The sequence below is a fragment of the Helianthus annuus genome, chromosome 4 (assembly GCF_002127325.2).
Source record: "Helianthus annuus cultivar XRQ/B chromosome 4, HanXRQr2.0-SUNRISE, whole genome shotgun sequence".
Lineage (NCBI taxonomy): Eukaryota > Viridiplantae > Streptophyta > Magnoliopsida > Asterales > Asteraceae > Helianthus > Helianthus annuus.
The window spans coordinates 26094153-26121994 of NC_035436.2; the positions used below are offsets into that span (position 1 = coordinate 26094153).

The window sequence follows — 27842 nt, forward strand, 5'->3', positions numbered from 1 at the left end:
GGCGGATAATGACTGCCACTGGAGTGTCGAGGGGTGCTAAAGTGAAAATCCCCTCTGCGAGCGGACATCCGCGCGCCTGTTCTCCTACGCCTTGGTGGATCTGGAGGTGCTTGATGAACTGGTGGCGGTGGAGGCGGTGGCGTGACTGCCACGAAACGCGAATCCTCGGAGGGATCCTGCTGCTGATGTTGTTGCTGCTCCTGAGGCGATAAATGGTGAGAGGGTGTAAAGTACCACTCATATTGGTTGAACCTTGCTTGATAACTGTCTGGACCATGATAGGGTGTTCCATGGAAGGATGATCCATCAGAGATCTCGATGGGATGGTTGGGGGTACCTCTTACAGGTTCGATGGGATCCGTGTCCTCGTCCATGTCCATTGCATTGTCTTCTGAGAAATGGTCCTCCGGTCCCAATGGGTTAAAACCCACTGGTTCTTGGACAAATTTTACCGGGTTGAACCGGCCCTGAAAGACAGGAGTAGGGTCGCCAAAGGAACGGGGCGAAACGGAACGCTGGATAGGTATGTACGAAGGTTGAGGGTTATCGGGCTTGTTTTCCGAGTGCGGCCCAAAAGAGTGACGGTAAGAAGGTGTCGAACTGTGCGAGACTGACCGTCTAGCGGGCTCAAAAAGGTTCCTCTTGTTTCTTTGAGGTTCGGCACTCATTGTCGTGGAAGGAGTTCGCAGGTGAGAAGGTCCGGCCTCGTGATCGTTGTGGGTAGTGATCGGCCCTTTGCCTCTTCCTCCTCTTCTGATTCTCGGTGGCATATTTCCTGATTAAACAATTGAGATAAATAACAAACAATAAAGGACAAACTAAGCAACAATTTGGATTCGTCCTATGTTCTTGTCTAGACTCGAGTATGTGCAATTGTGTCATTGAGATTAAACACATAAGGATAGTGTTTAATTCACTCAACGTTGGCTCTGATACCAACCTGTCACACCCCGGTATTTACACGTTTCACCGGTGGGCCCGGTGGGGGATTATCGTGACGTAGTTGGTAACATTACAGTCAAGCAACACAATATTTAAATGCACAGCGGAAGGAAAAGATAGATATATTTCAACTTTAATAAATTGTAATATCAAGTATCACAACAGTTGAAAGTAATCCACAGGGGATCAAAAATAAATAGGAAACATTGTTCAACAGTTTTGACATCCAAGCTTGCGAGACTTATTGAGGACGCTAGGAGAAAGCCAGCCTAGTTCGCGTAGTACCTGCACTTAACCTTTTTGAGAAAATACGTCAGTTTACACTGGTAAATACATTCAACCGACTCATTTTGAAAAGTTTAATAAAATTGATTTGAATGCACGTGGCACAAACTTTTATAACTTGGGATAATTATTTGAATATAATACTTGTAAACGATTTACATGTTTCTTATGCGTTCAGTAGCCCGATCCGTAGACCGGGTACAAGATCAATAGACACACCACATCATTTATTCATTTATGCACTGACGGGTGTATGCCTACACCCCGTGCTCAGGTCGTGGCCATCTCATAAGATGATGCCAGGGATATCCGGGACATGGTCATTAACCCCCCAATGGCTTTAAGCAACAAAACATTTCAAAACGGAGCATATCAATGATTTAACCTCTAATCGATTAAAGATTCAATGCTGGACCAACCGATATTTTATATACCGTACCCCAAGCCCGTATAAGGGAAATTAAGTTAAAAGTATTTACCTTTGCAAGTATAATTCACAAATAGCAAGTGCGTGTAGCTTTTACCAGGTCTCCTATTCTGCAACGAAGGTTTGTAATAACCTATTAGAATCCTAACGGGTCTTTAATTAAGCCTAAACTTAGACCGGTTAGTTTTAACGAAAGATACGGTTCGAACGCACGATTAAGCGAAGACCGGAATAGAATGTGATTTAGACCCAGTAAGTTTGAAGACTTGTATAATATGGGTAATCCGACCACATTCTGGATTTTGAGATAAAAATGACAAGGTTTGACCCGTTTCGGCTCATTTATGCAAACTAGTTACATAAACCGAACCGAACGGGTAATTAGCGTAACGGGTAACCGTAAGAGTCCTATACAGGTTTCCTATGCCAATATGCTTTAAAGAGGTTGTGATATCAGTAGGATATCTCCCATTATGCCCAAAACGAGTTTAATCCCATAATACGCCCCGTAGGGGTATTTTGGTCATTTTAAAGATTATAAAAGAGATTATTTATAATTCTGAGACTTGGGTCTGGATACATCAGTAAAATAACTTATTTTAATAGATGTTATCAGTTGGTAAAAAGTCTTATATGGCAAAAATGGTTTTAAACCCTTACTAGGTGTTTAATACGCGTAAAAAGTCATTTTAAGCGATTTCCGGGTTATACAGGAAATCTGAGTTTTCCGATCAGGTTATAAGATTCAAAATACTTGGTTTATTATATGAAATCAGTAGCAATTGGATTGGCATCAAATACTATGTAGAACTCATTTTATAACCAAAAAGGGTATAATCGGTATTTACCGAATCAAGGTCATAACCTTAGGTTATGAGCAGGTTAAAAATAATTAAAAATCTTTAAAAATCCCAAAATATTATATTACATCAGTGTGTAAAAGGTTTGGTGTTGAAATTGGGTTTAGGTAGGCTTTACGCTAAGTGCGCCGTTTAATTAACAAAAGATTTCTTAATTGCGCTTTTTAGCATAACTCCTATTCTAGACCTCTAACTGATATGAAATTTCAGGGACATGTTTATAATTCAGTAGCAAAGATTTTTGCTCTCTCACATTCCCAAAATTCTCGTTTTATGATCAAAAGGGCATTATGGTCAACTTTTAAGCATTTAACGGAAGCTTGTAAACGAATCGGACAATCAATGAAGCAGTCACAGAGGGTTATACTCTCATGTAACCTGGTCCTAAGGAAGTCCTAAGGCATTTCTAAACTCTACTAAAACGGGTCAGAACTGAAGTCAAAGCAAAAGTCAAAGTTTTGCGACTTTCGGTTCCGAACCGGGTCAAAACAGAAAATTGTCGGATCAAACAAGCTTAGACCAGTTATTATACTTATTACCAAGTTATATGAGTGATAAAATAGGTTACATACCTTCTACATTGTTAATTATGCGTTAATTAGCAAATTAACATTCTGTTGACTTTTTCTAAGCAACTTTGACCCGACATTTGATCTAGTTAGAGTGGGAATCAGAGGGTTCCCTTTTAAAGGTTTAATGCCCACATGATTACCAACTTGTAACTACCTTTGATTCGACTAATCACTGAACCATTAGTGATTAATCGTTAAGTCAACCGTTAATTACGACGGTTTGACTTCTAAGCTAGAATTAAGCAAAAACTCAACTAAGAAAGGTTAAGCATACTTACCAAAGTCTAATGCACGACTAGGAATGGCTCGGGTCTGCTCTTATGCTCCTGGAAGCTCTAGAAATGTAGAAGAAATGAGTGAACACAAAGTTGCAACTCATTGGCCTTTTATAGAGTTCTTGGTTGCTCAAGATCATGACAACTAAGTCTACCAACAGTCCCTAATCACTAACACATGTCCCTAGAGCCTAGGAGTCAATTAGGGGTCGCCCATGCTGAGAAATTATCGATCTAAGTCGGTTAAAAGGCTGAACAGTGCTGCTGCCAACGTTTTCTATATCTGGGAGTCTGACGCGGCCCGCGTAAGACCTTAACACGGCTTACGCGGCCCGCCTGAATCTTCCTGACAGATTTCAAATCTTTCAATTATTACGATTTGGCTCTTGGCTTTTCGGAAGGGTAACTTTGCATTATGAGCCCTTCTTATTTACGTATTAGGGCCTCGAGACTTTTACCCATCTTGTTAAGTCCTCGGTTACTTTGTTATTACCCGAAAAGTCATAACTTTCAACGTTGACGCTTTAACCCCTCATGTACGAATTTGATCATAACTTCCTCATTTTATAACGAAACTTTATGAAATTTTTATTATGCATTCTAGTGAGTATAATTCACCGTTACAAAGCTTCGGGTTTGCTAAAAGGTCACTCAGAGGTATAACTTAAATATGTTGACACATTTAACCCCTGTAGTTTGTAATCTCTCACTTTCTTTCACATTTAGCTCCGTATGATCCATGATTTATTCGTTTGAAGGTATGAGCATCATGTAGGCTTACTGTAAAGTATATTTATCCCTTGTTGACATCTTGAATCCTTGAATTCACATACTTTCTATGTTTGTGGACTTTAGTCCCTCTATAGTATTCTTTCTCACGTTCTAACTTATGACACGTGTCAATACATTATAGGACGTGAATTTTCGAGGTGTTACATAAAGTGCATGTATAAGAGAAGGTTCTATGCAGAACACTAAGTATTGCGAAAACACACAAACAAAATGAACGACCTATTTTCTCAATTCTCCCACTAGAATTCAAAACAAAATATGGAAAATTTTCAGGTTTTATATAACCCACACATATGTAGGTTATGTGCCGGTTAAATTACGTACATGTATGTAGGCTACGTGTAGGTTAAAATATATGATTTTTTATGTATATATAATACACATAAAAAATATGAATCTAAAATCCCAAAGAGTAAATTACAAGTTTTGTCCTTTATGTTTACATCAAATTGCAGACGCTGTCCTTTTGGCCAAAAGTTTACAGGCGGTGTCCTTAACCTTTCAAAATCTTGCACATTTTGTTCTTTAAGCCAAACCTGGTTAGAAATCTAAGTTAAAAATTGTCATTTGCAATGCACATGAGGGTAAAATGGTAACAACATAAGTGAGCAACAACAATAAGAGCAACAACAAAAACATTATCATCAATCATCATCCAATCCCATAGAAGAAAAGAGTTTGTTTCATCTGTGCAATTTCACTTTCAAGGTCACCATTTGACCGTTATCCAAAGAACAATCAAGGTCCGACCATTCAAACATTTGACAGCCAAGAAACCAGCATCGGTAGTCCAAATTCTCAAAGATCTTGCCAAGGTAACGCTTTCTGTAACATATTCTTTTCCAATCGTAAATTAAATTGTTTCTCATAATAAAAAAATGTGTCGCGATAACAGAAGAAACCGCAAAACCATTTAGAGGAATGTTAAACTCACATGATTTAACAAGCCTTTGTCCGGTCACAGAGCCTCTTGAAGAGGTACAGGAACTTGCTCCAAATGAACAACCTTTCATCATCATCATCATCATCATCGTCTCTAATGATTTCTGTTGTAACTCACAATGTTGAAGAAATAGGGGTGTTTGGAAACGAGTATGTCGCAACTAAATTTAGGGTTTTGAAGAACAAGATCAAAATCACAAGATCCGAGTTCGATCCCAGATGTTATTTAGAAATGGTGGTGTTGAATTTTTAGGGCAATCATGGGCTACGGAGGGAGGCAACACTTAACCTTCCCTCTGCTGCCTCCTCCTTCTCTCTTGTTGTCTGGAAACATATTTATCAAAAGTCAAAGACCCTAACATATGCAAAAGAAGAAGAATTAAGAGAGGCTCAGATCTGTTAACAATGTTGAAGAAAGATGGTTGAGGGTTAGAAATGGGGAATAGAAAGGGTTGAGAGGGAAATTACCATTTTACCCTCATGTGCAATGCACATGACAGTTTTTAACTGAGATTCCTAACCAGGTTTGGTCTATAGGACAAAACGTGCAAGATTTTGAAAAGTTAAGGACACCGCCTGTAAACTTTTGGCCAAAAGGACAGCGCCTACAATTTGATGTAAACATAAAGGACAAAACTTGTAATTTACTCAGTCCCAAAATTTAGTGATTTAGAGTTGTTTTTTTATTCTCGCAACAATTAGTGTTCTGTAATAATCCTCACCCTATATATATAAACTGGAATTTGCTTTAAACATATGATTAGCACTTTCACATCTAGAAGTGGTCTTCAAAAGGCAACGCATAGGTATATCACGAAAATAGCATGGAATCCACTGTTCCCTTATAGCGTAAATTTCATTCATCCATGCATGACCTTCCAAACCATACTCAGTCATCAGTAAGTTCCATCTCTTTTCAAACCTGTGCAGTTCTGTGTAAACATTCCACACCTGTTTGTGGATCTTTTTCTTTAGCTCTGCATTCTTTTCATCACTGCCCTTTATCTACACAGGATAAATAATGAGTCATTATGTTAGTTTCGTATTAGAATGACCTGTCGTTCAGCATACATAACTGTACATATGTGTATCAGTACCTCAGAATTTTTTTAGACATATACACGACACATATGTAACCTATACGTAGAAACATATTTGAAATCCATTTACCATACCTTAGCTGGTATTTTATTGGTGATGTGCCACATACATAGTCTATGTACGGACTTATCAAATACATTGTTCATGGATTGTTTCGTTCGGTTACCTTAACGGACGAACACGAACACAGGTCTCGTTCGTTCGACTGCGTTCTTGAACGTTCGGTAATATGTTCGGTTACGTTCGTTTATGTTCGTTTGATTAATAAAAATATTTGATGTAAATATATTGAAAACTTGAAACCCTATTTTTTTGTAAGTTAGCTAAAGTTTAGACATTCTAAGATATTTTTGGGGATAATTATGTTTAAGCTAGTTAAACTTGATTTATCATTTGGTGATATAGTAGAATTCTTGTGTTTTGATTTATCATTTGTTGATTGTATTTAAGTACTTATATCCAATGTTTAAGGATAATAATGTTTTTATTTTTTATTTTCAAGTTAAATGTTTGTTTGCGATCGTTTTTTATTGCTTGCGTTCGTTTGTGTTCGAGACCAGTGTTCACGAACTATTCGTGAACAACTGAATTTCCTTACCGAATGAACACGAATATAAACTTATGTTCGGTATGCGTTCATGAACAGTTCGCGAACATATTAATTTCGGTTCGTTTACAACCCTATATATGTGTATTTTCATGTGTGTGTGTGTATGTGTGTGTATGCATATTTGTTTGTGTATTTATACATGTATGTGTATGTGTATGTGTATGTGTATGTGTATATCTATACGTATTTCCTACAAAAGAAAAAAACGATGACAAAACGGTTGAATTTTCTAGTGGTGACCAATCGTCAGTGGCGGATCCAGCCAGTTTTTTCACTGGGTTCCTTTTTCCAAATCATACAAGGTTTACACTAAAAAAAAAAGTTTTTTTTCCAAATCATACAAGGTTTACACTAAAAAAAACATTTTTTTTTTCAAATCGACTGCGTTCCTGGGAACCCGTAAAACCAGGCTAAATCCGCCCCTGCCAATCGTACCAATCGTACCAAGGACATGTTCTGTTGACTACTTTATGTTGTAGTACTATATTCCACAATAATATCATTCCCGTGATTTTTCTTCAAAATTTGCCTTAAAAGGATAGCCAGAACTGCCCCTTTTGCTTAAGTAATGACATTGTCTTCACTAAGAAGAAAGTAAGGTTGTATACAATTATGTTGCTAAAAGTCCAGGCAAAGTATGTAATTTAGCTATGAAATATTATTTTAAGTGGTTGCATTGGCAAATGCAAGTCAATACATGATCATAGCTTTTATTTATTTAGCCGATAACACATCACAAGTTCAACATTATCGAAGTCTACATGGTAAGAGAAACCACTAGAACCGACGAGTCACCGAAACCAAAAGAGGGGACTTCCTTTGCAATGACAAACCACTTGCCTCGCTCATGTCCAAATCCTCAATTTTTATACCATTTGGCAACGACACATCAAACTTGTAAACAACGTCAAAACATACAAAATTTCAAACCTATTTAACAACTTTATTACCTTTTTTTCTCCTATAATATCAACCAAAATCATCAAAATAACAAAGAAACTTACCCGTGTTCGGATTCTGGTTAGATTTGGTGTCGAACGACGGTGGTATGGTGGCTGATTACGGTGGTCGCCGGCTGCTGGACTGTTGTCGCTGGGTGATGTTATTCCTTGGCAGCGCAGGGACGAAAGAGAGAGAGAGAGCGGGAGAGAATTTCTAAAGCTTTTGGGCTTTAATTATTTTATTATAGTTTGAAATATTGTTAGGTTTGGTTAATGGGCTAAGACTTAGTGGGCTAGGTAGTTATGAATTATAAGTTGGTAAATGTATGAGTATTTGGGTTTAGTTAGTTAGGTATTAAAAGTTATATAATTTAGGTAGTATTTTTTTTTTTAAATAAGAGTTTACTAAAAAAAATTAAAATATAAATTTATAACACTTTTTACCTAAGGGGCGCGGACGAAAAATTTCAAGGGGTGTGGTCGAAAAATTCCAAGGGGTGCGGTCGAAAAATTCAAGGGGTGCGGACGAAAAATTTCAAGGGGTGCGTACGGGATTTTCGACGGAACATAGCACTAAATATTTTTTTTCCCCGGGGGTGCGCCCGCCCACCCTGGGCTGACCTTGGGTCCGCCCCTGCTTGTAAATGATATTAGCTAATGCGAGCTCGTTAGCGGACACACTAAATTGAATACCGGGACATTTTCTTCAGCCAGCACCAAATGGAATCCATTCAAAATGCAACCCTTGATAGTTAATGGAATTGTTCAAGAACCTCTCAGGCCGAAACTCATTTGGCTCTTCCCACGAGGCAGGATCTCTTCCTATTGCCCAAGCATTGATGATCACCTGTGTGCCTGCTGCAATGTCATACCCCATTAGTTTTACATCTTGCATTGATTTATGAGGAACAAGAAGTGGGGCTGATGGATGCAATCGCAAAGACTCTTTTAGGACAGCCTTAAGATAAGCCATTTTCTCCAAATCCTCCTCGGAAATCATTGATCTTCCTTGTGCTATTTCGGCTACTTCTTGTTGGAGCTTTTTCATTACTCTTGGGTTTTTTATAAGCTCACTCATTGTCCATTGTAGAGCTAAATGTGTAGCTTCAGTTCCAGCTACAAGCACATCCTACAAGGAACACAATCTTTAGTGCTTTTAAGAGTGTTTCTATTATCATACATATATAAGACTACAAGAAACCAAGTTGAAGTTTCAAAGAGTATTGCTATTATCATACATAAGACTACAAGAAACCAAGTTGATGTTTCAAGATTACAAGTGGTTCATTCAAAATATATAATGGTATTTTAATGATAATATCTATCCATTGACAGTAAATAATACAAGATTTACCACTACAAGAAAATACACCTATCTTGACACACGAACAATGACACACGCTCATATTATAACATTCGAAAATGTGTGTCAAGAAAAAATTGTCATGGTTTACAAAATCTAATAAATTTATGACATTATTTTTTGTGTGTCATCTTTTTAACGTCATAGAAAAAAATAAAATCATTTTATGACATTCGAAAACGTGTGTCAAGAAAAAAATGTCATGGTTTACAACATTAGATAGATTTATGACACTCTGTTTTGTGTGTCATATTTTTAGCGTCATAAAAAAACAAGACCATTTTATGACATTCGAAAGTGTGTGTCAAGGAAAAAAATGTCAGGATTCCTTAAATTCTTATGACACTCTTTTTTGTGTATATTTTTTAGCATCATAGAAAACTATCAAAATAAATATGTCATGTTTTAGTGTTATGTTATATTTTCTAAATTAAATTCCTCAATTTAAAATTTTCAATTTAATCGATAATAAAACAACCTCTCATATCTTCTCGCTCAACTCGCTACAAAAAAAAGTGACTAGTAGGGACTAAGGATTGACATCATATCTGGACTAATTTATTCGTTGTTATTGGTATGGAGGACTGATTTTTATGCAACATAATGTAGTGACTAATGGTCAGTCGCTAATATTTCGGCGGCACCTTATCGGAGACTAAACTTCAGTTGCAAATATGTGTGCAGTATATAGCTTTTTGGAGTGAATTTTATCGGCTATTGAATTTTAGTCTCAAATGGAATGAACTCGCCAGTATTCTGTATTCTTGCTGATAAAAATATTTTCAAAACGCGTTTATCCCTATGAATACATTTGTAATGGAATATGAGTTTTAGCCAATCTGTTTAATATTAACAGTTTGGTGTTTTACAAACTCTGAAATTATTTCATCCAACCCACTAACTCAATTCAAAAAATTTAGTTAACTTAGGTGAATTTTGGTCAAACCACATTTTTCTTTCTTTTTTTTTTGCAGGTGCGATGTTATGGGGGTGGAGTTGTGTCGGTTTACAGTGAAGATGATGGCGGTGGTTGTTGGTTTTACGATGATGGCGGTGGTGTTGGTTGATGACGTGGGTGGCGGAAAAGTGGCCGGTGGTGGTGGAAATTAGGGGTGTTCAAAACCGGATATCCGAAATTTCGGATACGAATTCGGATAGTGAATCGGATATCCGAAAATCCAACTTTTTATTTAATTTTTATTTTTTATTATTTTTTCATATTCGGAAATGGATAATTTGGATAGTATCGGATATCCGAATATAAGTTTTTCGGATATTTTTCCGATATTTTCAGACATTTTTCAGATATTTCAGATATTTTCGGATACTTCGGATATCTTCGGATATCCGAAAAAAATGAAAATTAAATTTTTGGATATTTCGGATATCCGAAATATTCGAAAATTTTGAAAATCACTGTCCGAATCCAAAAAATTCGGATATCCGATTTTTCAGATATTTCAGATTGGATAGCTTTGAACACCCCTAGTGGAAATGGTGGGTGGTGATAGTGGTGGGGTGGGTGGTGATAGTGGTGGATAAAAATGACAAAAAAGACAAAAGTCAGAGACTAAAATGGCAGAAAACAAAACTATTTGGACTAAAGTAACAATTTTGGTAGGTAATTTACTCTAATGTTTAAAATTAAAAAAAGAGTTAATTATTTTTTTCGTCCCTGTGGTTTGTCAAAAATCACTATTTCAGTCAATTAGTTTAAAAATTGCGATTTCAGTCCCTGTGTTTTCACTTTCGTAACCATTTCAGTGTACCAAATTAACTCTAACCATTTATTTTGGTAACTTTGGGTGAAATGACAAATTACCCCTACGGTTTAATTAAAAAAAAAAACGCTAGTCACAGGTTTCGAACATGTGACCTATGCATTGAAATGTGATTGTTAAACCAATAAGCCATGCATCAAGATTGTGAGTGAATTCAAATTGGTTTCCTTATAACATAGCCTATTCATCATCACAAACCTTTCTTCCATCTTTATCAATGGCAGCCACCACACCTTTCATCATCTCCACCACCATCCTCGTCACACAGCCACCACACCACAACCACCTCCGCCACGCCACACCTCCACCGCACACCACCATCTTCTCCGGCGATTCAATTCCGACACCAGCACCTCCGCCGCCGCACAATTGAAACTGCAACAGTAATTCCGGCACTACCACCTCCGCCACACAATTGAAGCTGCAACAGTAACCATTAACCACCACCATCCTCGTCACTCCACCACCACACCACAACCACCTCCGCCACACACCACCACACCTCTGTCACACGCCAAAACCTCAGCAGCAGAATGCTCCGCTTGTCTCAACGTCGTGAAGTAGTTCCGGCGAGTTGGAGCAGCTCCTTTGTGAGAGCTCTTGCAGCTGGTTTTTATACATCCCTGGGTGTGAAATTGATCGGAAATGAAGTGAAATTGGAAGGTTTTAGTTCTGGTGAGTTTGATTAAGGGGTGTCATGGTAATGTTGTCACTGATTTTGATGAATAGGCTATGGTAATGAAAATTTCAAAGCAAAGGTCACAAGTTCGAAACCTATGGCCAGCGTTTTTTAATTAAACCATAGGGGCAATTTGGTCATTTCACCCGAAGTTAACAGAATAAATGGATGGAGTTAAGTTGGTGAACTGAAATGGTTACGAAAGTGAAAACCACAAGGACTGAAATCATAATTTTTAAACTAATGGATTGAAATAGTGATTTTTGAAAAACCACAGGGACGAAAACACTAATTAACTCTTAAAAAAAGTTTCTATAAATTGGGTATGTTTGGCAAAACTAGCTGGTGGCTGGAAGCTGTTAGCTGGAAGCTGTTAGCTGGAAGCTGATAGCTGGTAGTTGTAGCTTTTTAGATATATTTGGTGTTTGGCAGAGTAGCTGGAACTTTTAATAAAATGTATAAAATGACCAAAATGGACATAACTAAATATTTAAAAAGTTTGCGCATTAAAAAGTTTATTATCTTTAGAGGTTAAAATAGTCATTTTTTCCTTAAAAGCTTGTAGCTCCTTCTAAACGCTACTAGTAGGAGCGTTCAACCAAAAGCTTCAAGCTCCTAACCTAAAAGCTTCAAGCCCCTTTAACCAAACAAGGCTTTTTATTGAGTAGGAGCTTTTTCATAAAAGTTTAAAGCTAGAAGCTCCTAAAAACCCCTCAAAGCTCCATGCCAAACATACCCAATTTTCCCCATCAGATCTCCTCCCATGCTGCTTGATAAAAACCTTTCCCGCCCCAAATTTCACACCTTGATTTAAACATTTCATCCCCAAAATGGTCATGTTCTCGCTCTCTTTTTTTAACCCTAAATCAACTGCTCAGTTCTTTCTCCTTTTTCCTTTGTTTATGTGTTTATGTGCAGAGGCATCAATTTTATCTCTCTCCATCCATTTTATCTCTCTCTCCCTTACCCTGAACAAAACAACTGATCGATCCACTAAAGCGGTTCTCAAATTTAGGTCATTTCATCATCAGATCTAAGATGGGCGGAACAAAGGCTTTGTAAGGGGGTGTGGAGGCCCTTGTAATTTTTGTTGAAGGCCCCTTAGAAGTCATGGTCATGGAAATAGCAAAATTGAGTTATCATCGCAATTTCAATCGCAATCGTAACTCTTTTTATTTTCATTGTACATATGGTACTTCGCGTCGGCATTGCTTTGTGAGTTGGTTCGATTCCCGGTAGTTCATCTCTAGTATCCCACACTATGATTCGATTTTTAGTTCACTAAATTTTGGTTCGTGTGATTTCACTAATTTCTGGTTCTTGTATTTTGGATCGATTGTAGTTGTTTTGTTTCCCATTTTATATTCTCAGTGCCCCAAAATCAGTTTATTTTTCTTTCAGTTCCAGTAGTAGACATGGCGGAGAAATGACTAGGACTCACAATAATGGATTGAGATTTCAATACTGCCTTTTTTTGTTTCTAGTTTCTTGATTTTTATACTGGTTTGGTGATTTTGGTTATGGAAGATTTACAATTTATTCCTAATAGTTAGTGTATTACTTTGTTCATTGATATTCATTCTTAATAGTTAGTGTGTTCGTAAAATATATGGTTTCTATTTGGAATATAAGCAAATTGTTTTAGATATAATCCGTTTTAATTCCTTTTGTTTATCGTCGAAGGTATATAACATATTACTAGTTAAGAATGTTTGATAGGGGGTGCAAAGTAGCCGAGCTTGTCTCGTTGTTAGTTTTTCAAGCTTGAGCTCCGTTCATTTATTATTTGTCAATTAATTTTTATTTTTGTATAAGAGTATTTTATAATTTTTTTTGTGTGTGTATATATTTATATATTAATTTAGTTATTTTATCATAATTTTATAATATTTGTTATAATTATGTAAATATATTTAGTATATTAAATGGACACATTTAGGCTCACAAGCCGGTTTGAGCTCGATAAGGGAAGCTTGGGTTCAACTTGTTTACCAAACATGTTCATTTTTAGGCTCGTTTAAGCTTGACTTGTTTCAAGTTTTTTTCAAGCCGATCTCGAGTAACTCGTTTACACCACTAATGCTTGACAGTATTTTGTAGAAGTTGCATTTGACAATGTAGTTGGTAAGTAATATTGTGAGTTAGATTTTGCTATGATTCAATATATTTTGACCAATCTGCTCCGACCTGAGGTTTAGTTATATGTTTGTATTCAAAGATTTATAACTGAGTAGTGAGAAACATGGCATGTTTATAGATTCTAAGTTTTGGTTGCCCTTTTCAGATTCTAATCTTATATGTTAAATATTAAAGATGCTTTTGGTAGATGAAGAAAGGAGGTTGTAGGAGATACAAAAAAAGCTGAAGATCTTGAGGTAAATTTCAATTTTTCTAGTATTAGGACTTTAGGAGTGATTTTTTAATTTATAAATTGGCATGCAAGATATATTGTTGGTTTTCAATTTCTCTAGTATTGTTAGTTTTTTTATTTGGTTTTTGGGAGACATTCATAAAAAAAACTATTATGTTGATATTATTTGAACTAATTTGGTTTTTAGTTTTTTTAGAAGACATTGGGTGTTGGCATTTTTGGACATGAAAGCATATACTTGCTATTATCTCGATTCAATAAGGAATAACACAATTAATCCAGTGTTGAGGTAAATTATTGATGCGTAAGTAATATACATTATCGAAATATTATATTATATTAGTATGATATATTTCTTATTCGTTTTAGGGCAATGGTTTTGTATGCTATACAAAGTGTTAATTGGGTTAATGCTAAGGTGAGCACTTATTTCTTATTGAAAGAAACATATCAATATTTTTATTTGTGTAGTGTCCATGTGTTGAAATTGTAGCTTTAACTTCATTGATCGACTCAATTGGAATCTTTAATTGTGTAGTGTCCATATTAGACGAGAGGTACTGTATGTGGCTATTATGTGTTGAAGTTCATGAAAAAGGTGGTTGAAGAAGGAATTGAAATACTTGCCAATGACAATGTAAGTACTATTTTTTAAATGATTACTTTTGGAGTATTATTAGTTTGTTAGCTAATTAGTTGCAAAACTTTTATTAGATCATTGATTTTGGTTCATAATTTTGGGGATTTTGATGAGATTTGTGTGTTTGATTTGCATATAAAAGAATCTGGGTAAAAAGATAACTAAATAATCGGATGGAATGAGAATATAATTGTGTAGATATCATCTTTAATTATCATATCAAAGTGCATGTATTTAGGTTCTATAATTTTGTTTATATATTTCATTAATTGTTTTCATATCAAAGAGTATGTATTTAGGTTCTTTGATTTTTTTCTCAGGTTGGGGGAGGCAAAGTGGTATACATGGATGAGGATATTGATGGAATACGTGAAGGGTGTTCGGGTTATGGGGCAACGTTTGTTTTTAAGTGACTATTTAAGATGTCCAAGTATGTACACCAAACAATATTTTTTGTTACCTTAACATATTTGAATTGTATTTGACATATGACTATGAAATGAATTGTTTTGGTATATGTGTATTTTGTTATGAAATTGATTTATATATTGTTTTGGTTTTATAAAGAAAATTGGAAATTCTAAAAAAAATTAAACAATGAAAACCATGACACGCAATGTGTGTCATTAAAATGTGTCATAAACGCCTGTCATTAAGACGTGTCATTAAAATGTGTCATTAAAGCGTGTCATAAAGTTGTGTCATTAAAGTGTGTCATTAAGGTGTGTCATAGAAGAATGACACACAAGTGCATGTCATCTTTAATTAATGACAGGGGCTTCCTTGACACTCTTTTGTGTGTCATATCTACACTTTAATGACGCGCAATGCGTGTCATTGAAGGTTTATTTTCTAGTAGTGTACAAGACCTGTTGCATGAATAGAAACTAAGAATTTAGAAAACACTTTAACAAAAGTCAGGGAATTATATCATTTGCTAAAATTTTAGAAGATATGAAAGTCGCTTAATAATTTATTTTTCTAACCACACTAATCCTAACCCTCAATCTCACAGCTAGCGTGGGACCCTTTACAACACACCTTTGTACCACTATGCTATAGACCCTTTGGTACACCCTCTAATTCTACTCTCAAATCCACAAATTTGTTCACTTTGGACCTTTACACCACACATTTCTACAACTAGGCTACAAGATCTTTACATCCTCTAATTCTACCCTTAAATCTACACATTTGTTTAATGACTCTCAACCTCCTTATGCGAGGGACACCTTTTCCATGCACCTTCATATGACTAGGCTATATCTACAAGCCGCTCTTTGGTGACACATATAGTAATTGTTGGTTTAGTTCTGTTTATACATGAAGGAAAACATGAAAACATACCTGATTGCATCAGCACAAGCCAGCAGAGAATCCAGATGGAGATGTAGCAACAGTGTTTGACATAGTTGTCAGTTTTGTCTGGTTCCTCCTTAGGGTGCAATCTAATGATGGTGATGAAGAAACCGAATAAGGGAGTTCGGTTATGGAGATGGAGGTCGATTTGATGTTATGAGTAATTAGGTTATGAGTCTAACCCTAGAACCTCAAAATAAGTCTCCTTATATATGCACCCAGGAGGAAACCCTAATTAGTTAATAATGGTAATAAGGCCCATCAACAATTACCAACTAATTATTTAATGGATTGTTATATATTTTGATCCATATAATGTAAATGATTATAATGGCCATATATAAATAAATATATTATTTATTTATTCTTACATTCTCCCACTTGGCCGAGTAATCATTTACTATGAGTATTAGATAAGCCTGATCAGGAGTTAACACTCATTTTAGCCTTAAACAAGTACTATAGCAGAAAAATACAGCCGTTGAATCATTATGCAACTCAGGACCCCCATTAATCATACTATAGCCTTAATTTAAAACCTAATCGTTATGATCAAAATACGCGTAAGCCCTTTGTTTGATTTGTAACTATATTTGTCTATATGCCATTATGCTAGCTTGACATATTCTTAGAGACATACAAAATCAAACTGATGAGGAAAATTAACTAATACTTAGTCATTCATAGTACGATATGCAATTGCGCACGACTATTAATTAATACCCGTCTATGAGCTCTCTTAATAAGACTTATGGGTAATAGCCCTTCAGTTATAGGATCCTTAAGCATATCATGAATGTATTCGATACAAAACTTAATTTCCTCAATTCGTTCATAAACGAATAATTAATTGCGTATCGAAACTTAATGCAGCACCTCTTGAACTGTTACTGTTCAAGGAGTAATGGTAGCTGACTTTATCACACTAATTCTTCAAAACATTAATTATATGGAGTTAATAAACTTACGAGTCCACTGATAAATTTCCAACAACATTTAGTGACTATATTATGTCGTTATAACTTACGTTGTTGATATTAGTGCATTATGACTCTTCCATGAGATAGTTTTGTCTGCTGACATAAAGATATACCCGAAACTACATTTTGTCATCTTTGAATATCTCAAAGTTAGAGTAATAAACCGGTTTTAATTCTCACTTCTTCTTTAAATTGTAGTCTCTCGTTTCTTTTAAAGATATTGTAATACTCAATTAGATGCTACACATTAATCTAGACATATCTAGTGTGTTGCAATGTGAGTAATATCTAAACGAGTATAGACTTAAACTTACATAAGGCTTCCAATTAATGAAGCATAAGGAAATAATCTCATTTATCCTATTATCCTCTAAAGGAGAGCAAAATTGTTTGTTACATGTGTGAGGACCCATTTAAGGTTAAATTTATGGAACGGAACTAATATCCCATTGGGTCTATCTCAGTATGTTATGATATCAATCACGTAAGAGATATCTCTGAGATTTATTATATCAAAGTTTGTGTTAACAATGCTTTGACTTATGTAACATATACTTGTCAAAAGAATATCATCTATATAGACAAGTTTATCTTAGTTGCTCCCACTCATCTTGAGGTAGGTACATTAATCCACTTGATTCTTGATGAAAATAATTACGTTAGCTTTTCATCATATTATGATGTTTGCATTAACCCATACATGGATTTTATTGGCTTACAAATAAAGTGTTCTTTAACCTTCAGTTTGGAACTTTCAGGTTGTTTTATGAACATGTAAATATGCCAGCCATTTGTTAGGGAAAATCGTTTTAATGTTCATCTAATGTAGCTTAAAACTATTATAAGCTACTAAAACAGTGATGATCCTTAAAGAAATCTTTTGTTAGATATGTAATAAAGATTCTTTAATAATTTATCTCTTCCTGAGTACAACCTTTGACAACCAATCATGCCTCTTTGTGTCTTAACGCTTATATTAGGATTTGATTTAGTTATGAACACTCTTAGGTAATTCAATCAAATCCCAAACATTATAAGAACACATAAAATCAGTTTTACTAGAAAACAGTTTTATTTCATTCAGAGGATTGATTGACACTAATGGCTTAATTTTAAGAGATAAGATCAGTAAACTTTTCCAAAATCCATTTCAACTTCAATTAGGGAGGTTATGTAATCATCAAAGTTAGTATGTTTTTAAACCTAGATGACCTCCTGAGTTGATTATTGGGTTTGTTAGAAGTTTCAGTTTTATGGATTAGCTCTTTGTTAGGTTGCTATCATTTTCATTCTAAGTTTATAAGAGTTGGTGCAGTATGGTGTACAAGAGGTGTAATCGGAGTTAAATTCGGAGTGAAATTTAATGACACTCTTCCCCCCGCCTCTTGTATTCCTTGCAAGTCATTATAAGGACTTTGACTGCTCCCACTGACCTTAGAAATCTTTAGGAACTCAGCATGCTTAGGGTCAACATGTAATGACCAACAAATTCTAATAGAGAAACAAGTTAATGACGTTAGTCGTTGTAGTTTCTCTTGTTGAGGATTATGTTATTTTAGGTAAGAAATCTAAGTGCGCACACAATTAGGCAACAATGAAACTTTTGTAAGAGTAGCATTAGATTTAAGGAGATAAGGTTTGATAGAACAGTGTCGTGATGGAGCGATGTCTTGTACAAGAGGTGTAAATTTAAAATTTTCACTCCCCACCTCTTGCAACTATTGCAAGTTATTATTAAGACACTTAATGCTCCCACTGATCTTTAATATCTCTAGAATGCTACAAGAGAAGTTTCAATGAGCTACGTGACGTGGGAACCTATCACATATACGTTAGACTTTATTTGATTTCTTTAATGTCCAGATATCATAAGAAACTTTAGGGACATATTTAATAGAAATCTGATTAACTACATATATGAATAGAGTTCTTCTAAGACCGTGGGCCATATGCGACAAAATTTAGATACAAGTTGATAGTCTTTCAAATGATAAATGAATTATGTCTGAATATTCCATTTGGAATAAGTTCCACGAATGTCAATGAATGACTTATGATGGACCCATGCTTATTCCTTAAGCCAAGTCATATTTTAGGGCTTTAACGTCATGATTTAAAATCACTTAAAATGAGATTAGATGAAAAAATCATCCTCATTAACCATGTTATGATTTCTCATGAATTTTGGTTCTAATGGATGAAATTTATAAGTCTCATTTTCCTTTTGTCAAATTCTCATTTGCATGATGACAAAAGTTGTGAAAAGTAAGGCATCATCTAGTTTCATCTTAGTAATGTTTCTATCCAGATATTTAGAACAAATAAAATGAGAGTTTACAGTAAGTGTGACTTTATGTTGACTATGCAAACCTCACAATCTTCATATCTTTGCTTAATTATGATACTATATTCTGATTAATCAGAATATATCAGGTATCGAAAAGCGTTGTTTGAAGACTGCTTATTATGGCTCTTATAGCCTTAACATTTAATTTTTGTCACTAACTCTCGTGTTAGTTATTTGTCGAGTTCTGGTAAGGAAACGTATGGAACTAGAGTCAACTAATCATGTGTTAATTGGAATATTAAAAATTATCAGACTTAAATATCATTAGGAAGTTACTATCTAATTAATTTATCCAACTGTTCTTTAGAATAATGGATAGTCTCGTTGCTTATGCCTAGTCTAATGACATAATAATGCAGTGAGATTTTTCCCTTGAAGAACCTTAACGTTGGGATTAGCACTTATAATTTGTCTATGGACCTTAGAACAATCCTCTCTTAAGGTTTTAGTGGTTGTAAGGTGAATAACATCTTATTTTCCAGTTTCAAACATTTATTTCTTTGTACATATGTTGCTTATCAACACACTCATTATACTTTGGTACTTTTGAGTGTTATAGCTGATTTATAATGCATCAAATTGTACAAATGAAAACTTAGTATGTAATGTACTGGAAAATGTACTTATTTCCATGCGTAAGCCCTTAACTTTATGGGTCATGGTATTGTACATTATAATATATTCACATATACCACTTAACCTTATAATTTATAATTTTAAATGAAGACATGCACCTTAGGAGTTCTAGTGATTATTCCACATATAAGAGATTAGCCTTAGGAAAATCTTAATCTGGAATAACTTTAGTGATAGCATTATGTTAGAGAGTTCTTGATTATCATAAGAGACATCATGTTCGATTTGTCCTGATCATCATGCTCTAATTTTCTTCTTTATAATCTTTATCAGAAGAGAGCAATAGGATTATCGTGTCTTAAGAAATAATCAAGGATTTAATTTAAGAGCTAATTCCAATAGAAACTTTAAATAAAACAAACATTTTGGGTTTAGGAATTAGAGTGGATGAGATATATGTAGAAGTAAATTATAGTGAGTAAAATTATGGGTACTTAAAAAAAAAAAAACAGACGAAATGATCATAAAAATTAATTAAGGATCATTAATATAAGGATCATTGTGTGAAGAGGTTGTGATATGTCTATTATTAACATCAAAATAATAGACTTATTTAAAATTCTACTTAAACGAAGACAAATCAGCTTTGGCCAGAAGTGTAATCATTTAAGCATGTGTGCAAAGTAATCGTGACAAATCAGCTTTGGCCAGAAAAGAGACAATCACTTTAGTTATGCACTTGTCAAGCATGCTAAACATAAATGAATTAAATCAGCTTTGGCCAGAATTAAGACATTTCACGTTTGTAATGCATACTCAACATAGCTTTTATAATACTTGAACAATAAATAGATGCATCAAATCAGCTTTGGCCAGAAGTGATACATCAAAAGCTCATTCAAGTTAAGCCATTTTGGTTTTGTAAATCATTCTTTGATCCTCATTAATTAACTAAATAATTACAAAAACCAATCATTTAATAGCAAACCACCCGTTAGCGCGGATCGAACTCCGCGGTGAGTTCGCTGGGGGTTGCGGGGGACAGCGTGCCCCCGCCCGGGGTTCGGGGCGGGGCCCCGGAAAAATTTTTCTTTAGTTCACATTTAAACAGCTTAAAATAATGAGATTTCGAGTCGCAACCACGATTTCGAGTAATGATGTTATGGTTGCGAGTCGCAACTACGGTCTCGACTAATGACGTTATGGTTGCGAGTCGCAACTACGGTCTCGACTAATGACGTTATGGTTGCGAGTCGCAACTACGGTCTCGACTAATGACGTTATGGTTGCAAGTCGCAACCTCATGGTCTCGAGCAGCAACCTCATGGTCTCGAGTAGCAACCTCATGGTTGCGAGTAGCTACCTCATGGTCTCGAGTAGCAACCTCATGGTTGCGAGTAGCAACCTCATGGTCTCGAGTAGCAACCTCATGGTCTCGAGTAGCAACCTCATGGTTGCGAGTAGCAACCTCATGGTCTCGAGTAGCAACCTCATGGTTGCGAGTAGCAACCTCATGGTCTCGAGTAGCAACCTCATGGTCTCGAGTAGCAACCTCATGGTTGCGAGTAGCAACCTCATCAACAGCTGTTAATTGTGATATCATAACCGAAAATTCAAAATCTAAGGGATTTTATGATAGTGTTTCCTGTTTTAATAAAGATTTAATTTTATCAAATATTTCAAAATCATAATCTGTTTATCTAATAACAGTTTTTCGAAATCTTTAGAGGACAAAACAGATCAAAAACAGGAAAAACACTTAATAATCCGAATCATATTCCAAAACATAATAGAATTTTCGAATTTTCTAAGAACAAGTGATGAACCCTAAAAAAGTAAAACATAAAATTCTGGAACCCGAAACCTGAAAATTAATAATTTTCTAAACAGATTTCGGCTAAAACATAAACCAGTTAATTTCGAATAAACATATGATTAAGCTTTTATCCGAAAACTATGATCTCGAGTGGACAAGGCCGACTCGAAACCGGCTGTTATGATTCATAAGGTTTCAAAATTCCGTTTTCCAAGTTTCAATCCCAGAATTATGGATACGAAAACAGAACTGACTAATCAACATATGCTCTGATACCACATGTTGGTTCAGTTCTGTTTATACATGAAGGAAAACATGAAAACATACCTGATTGCATCAGCACAAGCCAGCAGAGAATCCAGATGGAGATGTAGCAACAGTGTTTGACATAGTTGTCAGTTTTGTCTGGTTCCTCCTTAGGGTGCAATCTAATGATGGTGATGAAGAAACCGAATAAGGGAGTTCGGTTATGGAGATGGAGGTCGATTTGATGTTATGAGTAATTAGGTTATGAGTCTAACCCTAGAACCTCAAAATAAGTCTCCTTATATATGCACCCAGGAGGAAACCCTAATTAGTTAATAATGGTAATAAGGCCCATCAACAATTACCAACTAATTATTTAATGGATTGTTATATATTTTGATCCATATAATGTAAATGATTATAATGGCCATATATAAATAAATATATTATTTATTTATTCTTACAGTAATCAGCACCGAAATCATCATCAATTTAAAAGAAATAATTAAATGCCATTTTAGTCCCTGTGGTTTGGACCATTGAAGGAGAATGGATAAGAGGCTTGTGGGATTGACGTGAGGGGGCAGGGATGGCTATATTTCTGGGAGGGAACTCCGTTGAAGGAGCGGAGCTTAGAGCCTTGACTTTTTATATATTAGTCAAGCGCACTCACTCTGGCGGTTGACAGTTTAGTCCAAAGGTTTCATTTTTCACCTGTGGATCCAAAAAGATTTCACCGTTGCCATTGTAGTCCACTAGGTTAACTTTATTCATTTTTTCTGTTGACGAGAAGGCAATTCGGTCATTTTATAGGGCCGAATTGCCCTTCTAGTTAACAGAATTACATATAAAATGACCGAATTACTCATCTCGTTAACAGAAAAAATGGATGAAGTTAAACCAGTGGACTAAAATGTCAACGTTGAAACCTTTTTGAACTCACATGTAAAAAAATGAATCCTTTAAACTAAACTGTCAAAATGAGTCAAACCAGAGAGACTAAAATGACATTTAACTCTAAAAGAAAAGTATATAAAATAGACGAAGAAATTATACCACGATGAGAGCTTTAAGGGAATCGTTGTGACGGGCAAACCCGGTTGTGTTATATTTTTGGAGATCTAATAAAATGTCAATGAAGTCTTCTTCATCTTCATCACTTTTAGCATCCTCTATTTTTTTCTTGTTTACATGTTCTTCAATAACCTCTTCGAGCAGCTCATCAAATTCTTTAGCTACTTTTTCTGCTCTTCCTATAGAACCAGTGATTAGATCTACCCATGATAACCATGGAATATAACTGCCAATATTAAAGACAGTAAACATGGCCATGAACTTTCTTATTAGATCTGTGTTTTTTAATCCATCAAATTTACTTCCGAGGGTAACCCTACAAATTATGTTATTTGTTAATGAAACAAACATCGACCCCATATCAACGGTTGTCCGTGTCCCGCAACTTTCTTCAAGCACTTTAATCTTATGACCTATCTCGCTTTCTCTCACTTTTTGGTATGACTTAACTCGTGTATTACTTAGAAGCTTGAGCATCATAATGCTCTTCAACTGCTTCCAGTGCTCGCCATAAGGAGAAAATCCTACATCATTAGAGCCATACATTAGTATGTTGGGCATCGTAAAGCAAGGCCGACTACAAAATGAGAGATCATGGGTATTCAAGATCTCTCGGGCAGCTTCAGCAGAGGACGCTATAAGTGTGGCGACGCTACCAAGGTGAAGGAGCATGAGTGGACCGTATTTTTGGGATAATGTTTGGAGGTTGAGATGAGGGGTCGAGCCTATTTGGTGAAAGTTTCCGATTATTGGAAGCTTAGGTGGAGATGGTGGTATGGTTTTCTTATCCTTGAAGTTAAATGAAATCCATTTGACACAAGTAAAGATTACTAAAATGGTGCATGAAAACAAAGAGACGAGAAGAGTACTTTGTGACGAAAAGATTTCCATGATTTTACTAGCTAACAAATTTGTTGGTTTGAGGTGCCCTAATGGCTCACGGAGGCTATACATAGTGGTGGATATTAATAATTTATAAGGGTAAATTAGTTTTTGAGTCCCTGTGTTTTAGGGTTTTAACTACTTGAGTTCAAAATCAAAATGTTTAACGCCCTGAGTCCCTATAAGCACTTTTCTTAACCATTTGAATCCAATTTTCTAACACCGTTAGAATTCTGTAGTTAAGTTTTATTAAATGACCAAATTACCCCTATAATTAAAAAATAAAAAACTAATTTATTTAAGATTTCTACCTATTCCTTATCTGTATCTCTTTCAAATAACAGCATCAACGTGACCGGTGACCTGCAAATCTTTACCAAATCCCTACTGAACATCTTTTTCGTCATCCTTCCCAATATCCCCAATTTTATCCCACTCCAGATCTACATCCGCCTGCAAATCTTGACCAGGTCCACCACTTCCAATTAATTTCTCAATTTCACCTTCCATATCACTCAACACAAAATCTAATTTCCAGTTATTATACTCATCTAAATCCTCAGGATCATCACAATAAGTTCTAACATCAGTTTGAATCGCATTCATTTGAGACTCAAAATGATTATACACTCTAGAACTCCGTACAGATTCCGAATTAACGGAATCATCAGCATCAGAAGGTTCTAGAACAACAACTGTACCTTGCGAGATGATCTCCACTGTCGATTTCAACACTCCGTCGGTCGCCGAGTTTATTACCATTAAAGAGGTAATGGGTCCGTTTGAGTTTATTACCGATTTTAAATCGAGTAATAAACTGTAAGACGTTAATTTTTTCCATTATAATATCCCGTCGGCGGAGGTGACTGTAAACGTGTAATCTCCGTCGGAAAAAGCCGCTGCATAGTTGGTCGAGATTAACGTTCCACCGACCGGAAGTCTTTGACTGGTGACGATTGTGTCCATTGGATGATCAAACGATTGACTTTATTGTCACAACCCCCGATCCCTTTTTCCCGGGAACGGGCGGCCGTGAGCCAGTTGCGGTGGTATCACGTTATTAATTTATTTGGCAGCGGAAATTTCATCAGGACCGTAGTTAGGAAATGTTTAAATCAGAGTAAACCACCTTATTTTATAATATCAAACACATGGGTGAAACCCAAGTTTTAATTACACACTGAATTACAGGGATAAATCCCACTTTATTGAAATAAACGCTTTCTTTTATTTAGGTAACTTTTATAGCCACTTTTCCAAGCCTTCAGTGCTGTCCAGCTGGCTTCTAGTTTGGCTTTCACATTTTGTTACCTGAAACGCGTTTTAAAAAGGTTTTGTCAGTGGAAAATACTGGTGAATGAATCTCAGTTTAATCAAACAGTATTGAGGGCGATTACAATGTTTATATCTACCCAATTACTCATTCAGTAGTGTCAAGTCTGACTGAGGGTCATATTACACATTGGCTAACTCTTCGTCCAATGGTAACGTTACTCACATTTTGTATACAAAACCCCAACATACCGGCAGTAATTGTAGAATTACAAAGACTCAATCACTGCTAAATTGCATTGTAAAAAGGTTAAGGTTTTGTAAAAACTGTTAACAAAAAGGAGATTACTCACATTGCTATTTTAGGGTTTTCCTTTATGATTTCCTGGTGAATATCTATAATTTACACAAATGCACATGTGTTAGTATAATAACACATTTTAACATTAGTAATACCCTCCCCGAGACGGCATTCCAACGACTACGTCGGGCAGAACCACGACAGCCGTTACGGAACCCTAGATCAATCGGGCAGAGTACCTAATACGTATCCAGGGGTTATAATACTTACAACAGAGCAGGACCTCGCTAATTTAGGGGGTATTGGACTCGGGTATAATGCCCACTATTTAAAAGTTAGAGAGACAGAAAGAAATTTGAGCGAAACGGACTGAAGGCCCGTTGCCTCCTTTTATAGGGCTGTAATTGGACTTCCTCGCGGCCCGCGTGGGGTTTGGGCCGGGTTTACGCGGCCCGCGTTGACCTCTGGTCAATGCGTAGCTTGGTCCGATCACATACTAGGTTCGACACGCGTTGGACACGTGGCCGCACCGGGCTGTGCCACAATTCTGGGCACTCGCGGCCCGCATCAACTAAACCAAACATGTACGCGGCCCGCATGGGCTTATGGTTTTGACGATATCAGGTTTTCCTATTCGCACGGCCCGCATGAACTTGAGGTGAGGCCCTACGCGGCCCGCCTCAGCTTAACAATTTTTGTTTTTATTTATTTTATATAGTATAATCTATTTTCGGGGCTCGGTTTTCACATACGGGGTACATATAATGACATATTGATATATTTAAAAATATATTAGGGTGTCGGAATTATTATGATAAGTGTTGGTTTTACCGAGGGTTGTTATATTCTCCCCACCTTGTTTTAGAGCTCGTCCTCGAGATCTACTGGAACAAGTATGGATATTTCTTTTTCATTTCCGATTCAAGTTCCCACGTGTACTCGGGTCCTCTTTTGGAATCCCATTTCACTTTGACCAGAACTATTCTTTTATGTTTGAGATTCTTAATTTTCCTATCCTCAATTTGTAGAGGCCTCTCCACAAACTTGAGTTGCTCATTTATCTCTATATCTTTGAGAGGTACTACGAGTGATTCGTCAGCTAAACACTTTTTAAGATTGGATACATGAAACACATCATGTATTCCTGCCATTTCCTCTGGCAGTCGTAGCTGATAAGCTACAGGTCCTATTCTTCTGATAATTTCAAAAGGTCCAATATACCTGGGACTTAGCTTTCCTCTTTTGATGAATCTTACTACTCCTTTCCAGGGTGAAACTTTTAACAATACTTTATCTCCTTCTTGAAATTCTAAGGGTTTGCGTCTGTTATTAGCATAACTCTTCTGTCGATCACGTGCTGCTTTCAGTCGTTCCTTGACTTGAATAATTTTATCGGTTGTTTCTTGTACTATCTCGGGTCCAGATAGTTGCTTTTCTCCAATTTCTGCTCAACAGACTGGGGTTCTGCACTTTCGTCCATAAAGTGCTTCGAATGGTGCAGCATTGATACTTGTGTGATGACTGTTATTATAAGAAAATTCTATCAAAGGTAAGTGTTCGTCCCAATTACCTCCGAAATCAATTACGCACGCTCTAAGCATGTCCTCTATCGTCTGAATTGTTCTTTCGCTTTGTCCGTCCGTTTGAGGATGATAAGCGGTGCTTAGGTTTAGCTTGGTTCCCATTGCTTTTTGAAAACTTGACCAAAAATGAGAAGTAAAACGGCTATCTCTATCAGAAACAATTGATAAAGGAATGCCATGTAAAGAAACGATTTCATTTACATAGAATTTAGCTAATTGTTCCATACTAAAGGTTTCCTTCATTGGTAAGAAATGAGCTGACTTGGTTAACCTATCTACAATCACCCAGATTGTATCATTTCCTTTCCTTGTTTTAGGCAATTTGGTAACAAAATCCATTGTTATCAATTCCCATTTCCAAACTGGTATTTCTAATTGTTGTAACAAACCTGAGGGTTTCTGGTGTTCAACTTTAACTTGTGAGCAAGTTAAACATTTAGAAACATAAGCTGCTATATCCTTTTTCATTCCTATCCACCAGAAATTTTTTCTTAAATCCTGGTACATTTTATCATTTCCTGGATGCATCGTATATTTAGATTTATGAGCTTCTTCTAATATACGGTGACGTAAGTTTCCTAACTTAGGTATCCAGGTTCTCTTTTTATGGAATCTCCAAATTCCATCCGTTCCTTGTTCTAATTCCTTAATCATTCCCTTTAATTTTTCAGTATCTTCCTTGATTACTGATTCTTGTGCTTTTCTAATCTGTTCGTTTAAATCTACTTGCAGAGTTAATTTAAGAGAACGTACCCTTTTTGGCTTTTCATAATATTTTCGACTTAAAGCGTCAGCCACCACATTGGCTTTTCCTGCATGATACTG

The 27842-nt window shown here is 36.0% G+C and overlaps 1 protein-coding gene and 1 long non-coding RNA gene across 3 annotated transcripts; one reads left to right on the plus strand and one right to left on the minus strand.

Moving 5' to 3' along the window:
- Positions 1 to 7583: 7583 nt before the first annotated feature.
- On the minus strand, positions 7584 to 23885 carry LOC110933120 (cytochrome P450 Tp4149). Its single transcript, XM_022176358.2, is given in 3 exon segments — positions 7584 to 7712; positions 8397 to 8876; positions 22962 to 23885. Coding segments are annotated over 3 exon segments (1518 nt in total). The 5' UTR covers positions 23871 to 23885.
- On the plus strand, positions 12413 to 15089 carry LOC110935237. 2 transcript variants are annotated; one of them, XR_004891677.1, is made up of 4 exons: positions 12413 to 13945; positions 14129 to 14230; positions 14480 to 14578; positions 14902 to 15089. It is a non-coding gene; the product is annotated as an uncharacterized LOC110935237 (long non-coding RNA). The 2 variants fall into 2 exon arrangements; XR_004891678.1 differs by having other exon boundaries at positions 14138 to 14230.
- Positions 23886 to 27842: the final 3957 nt, after the last annotated feature.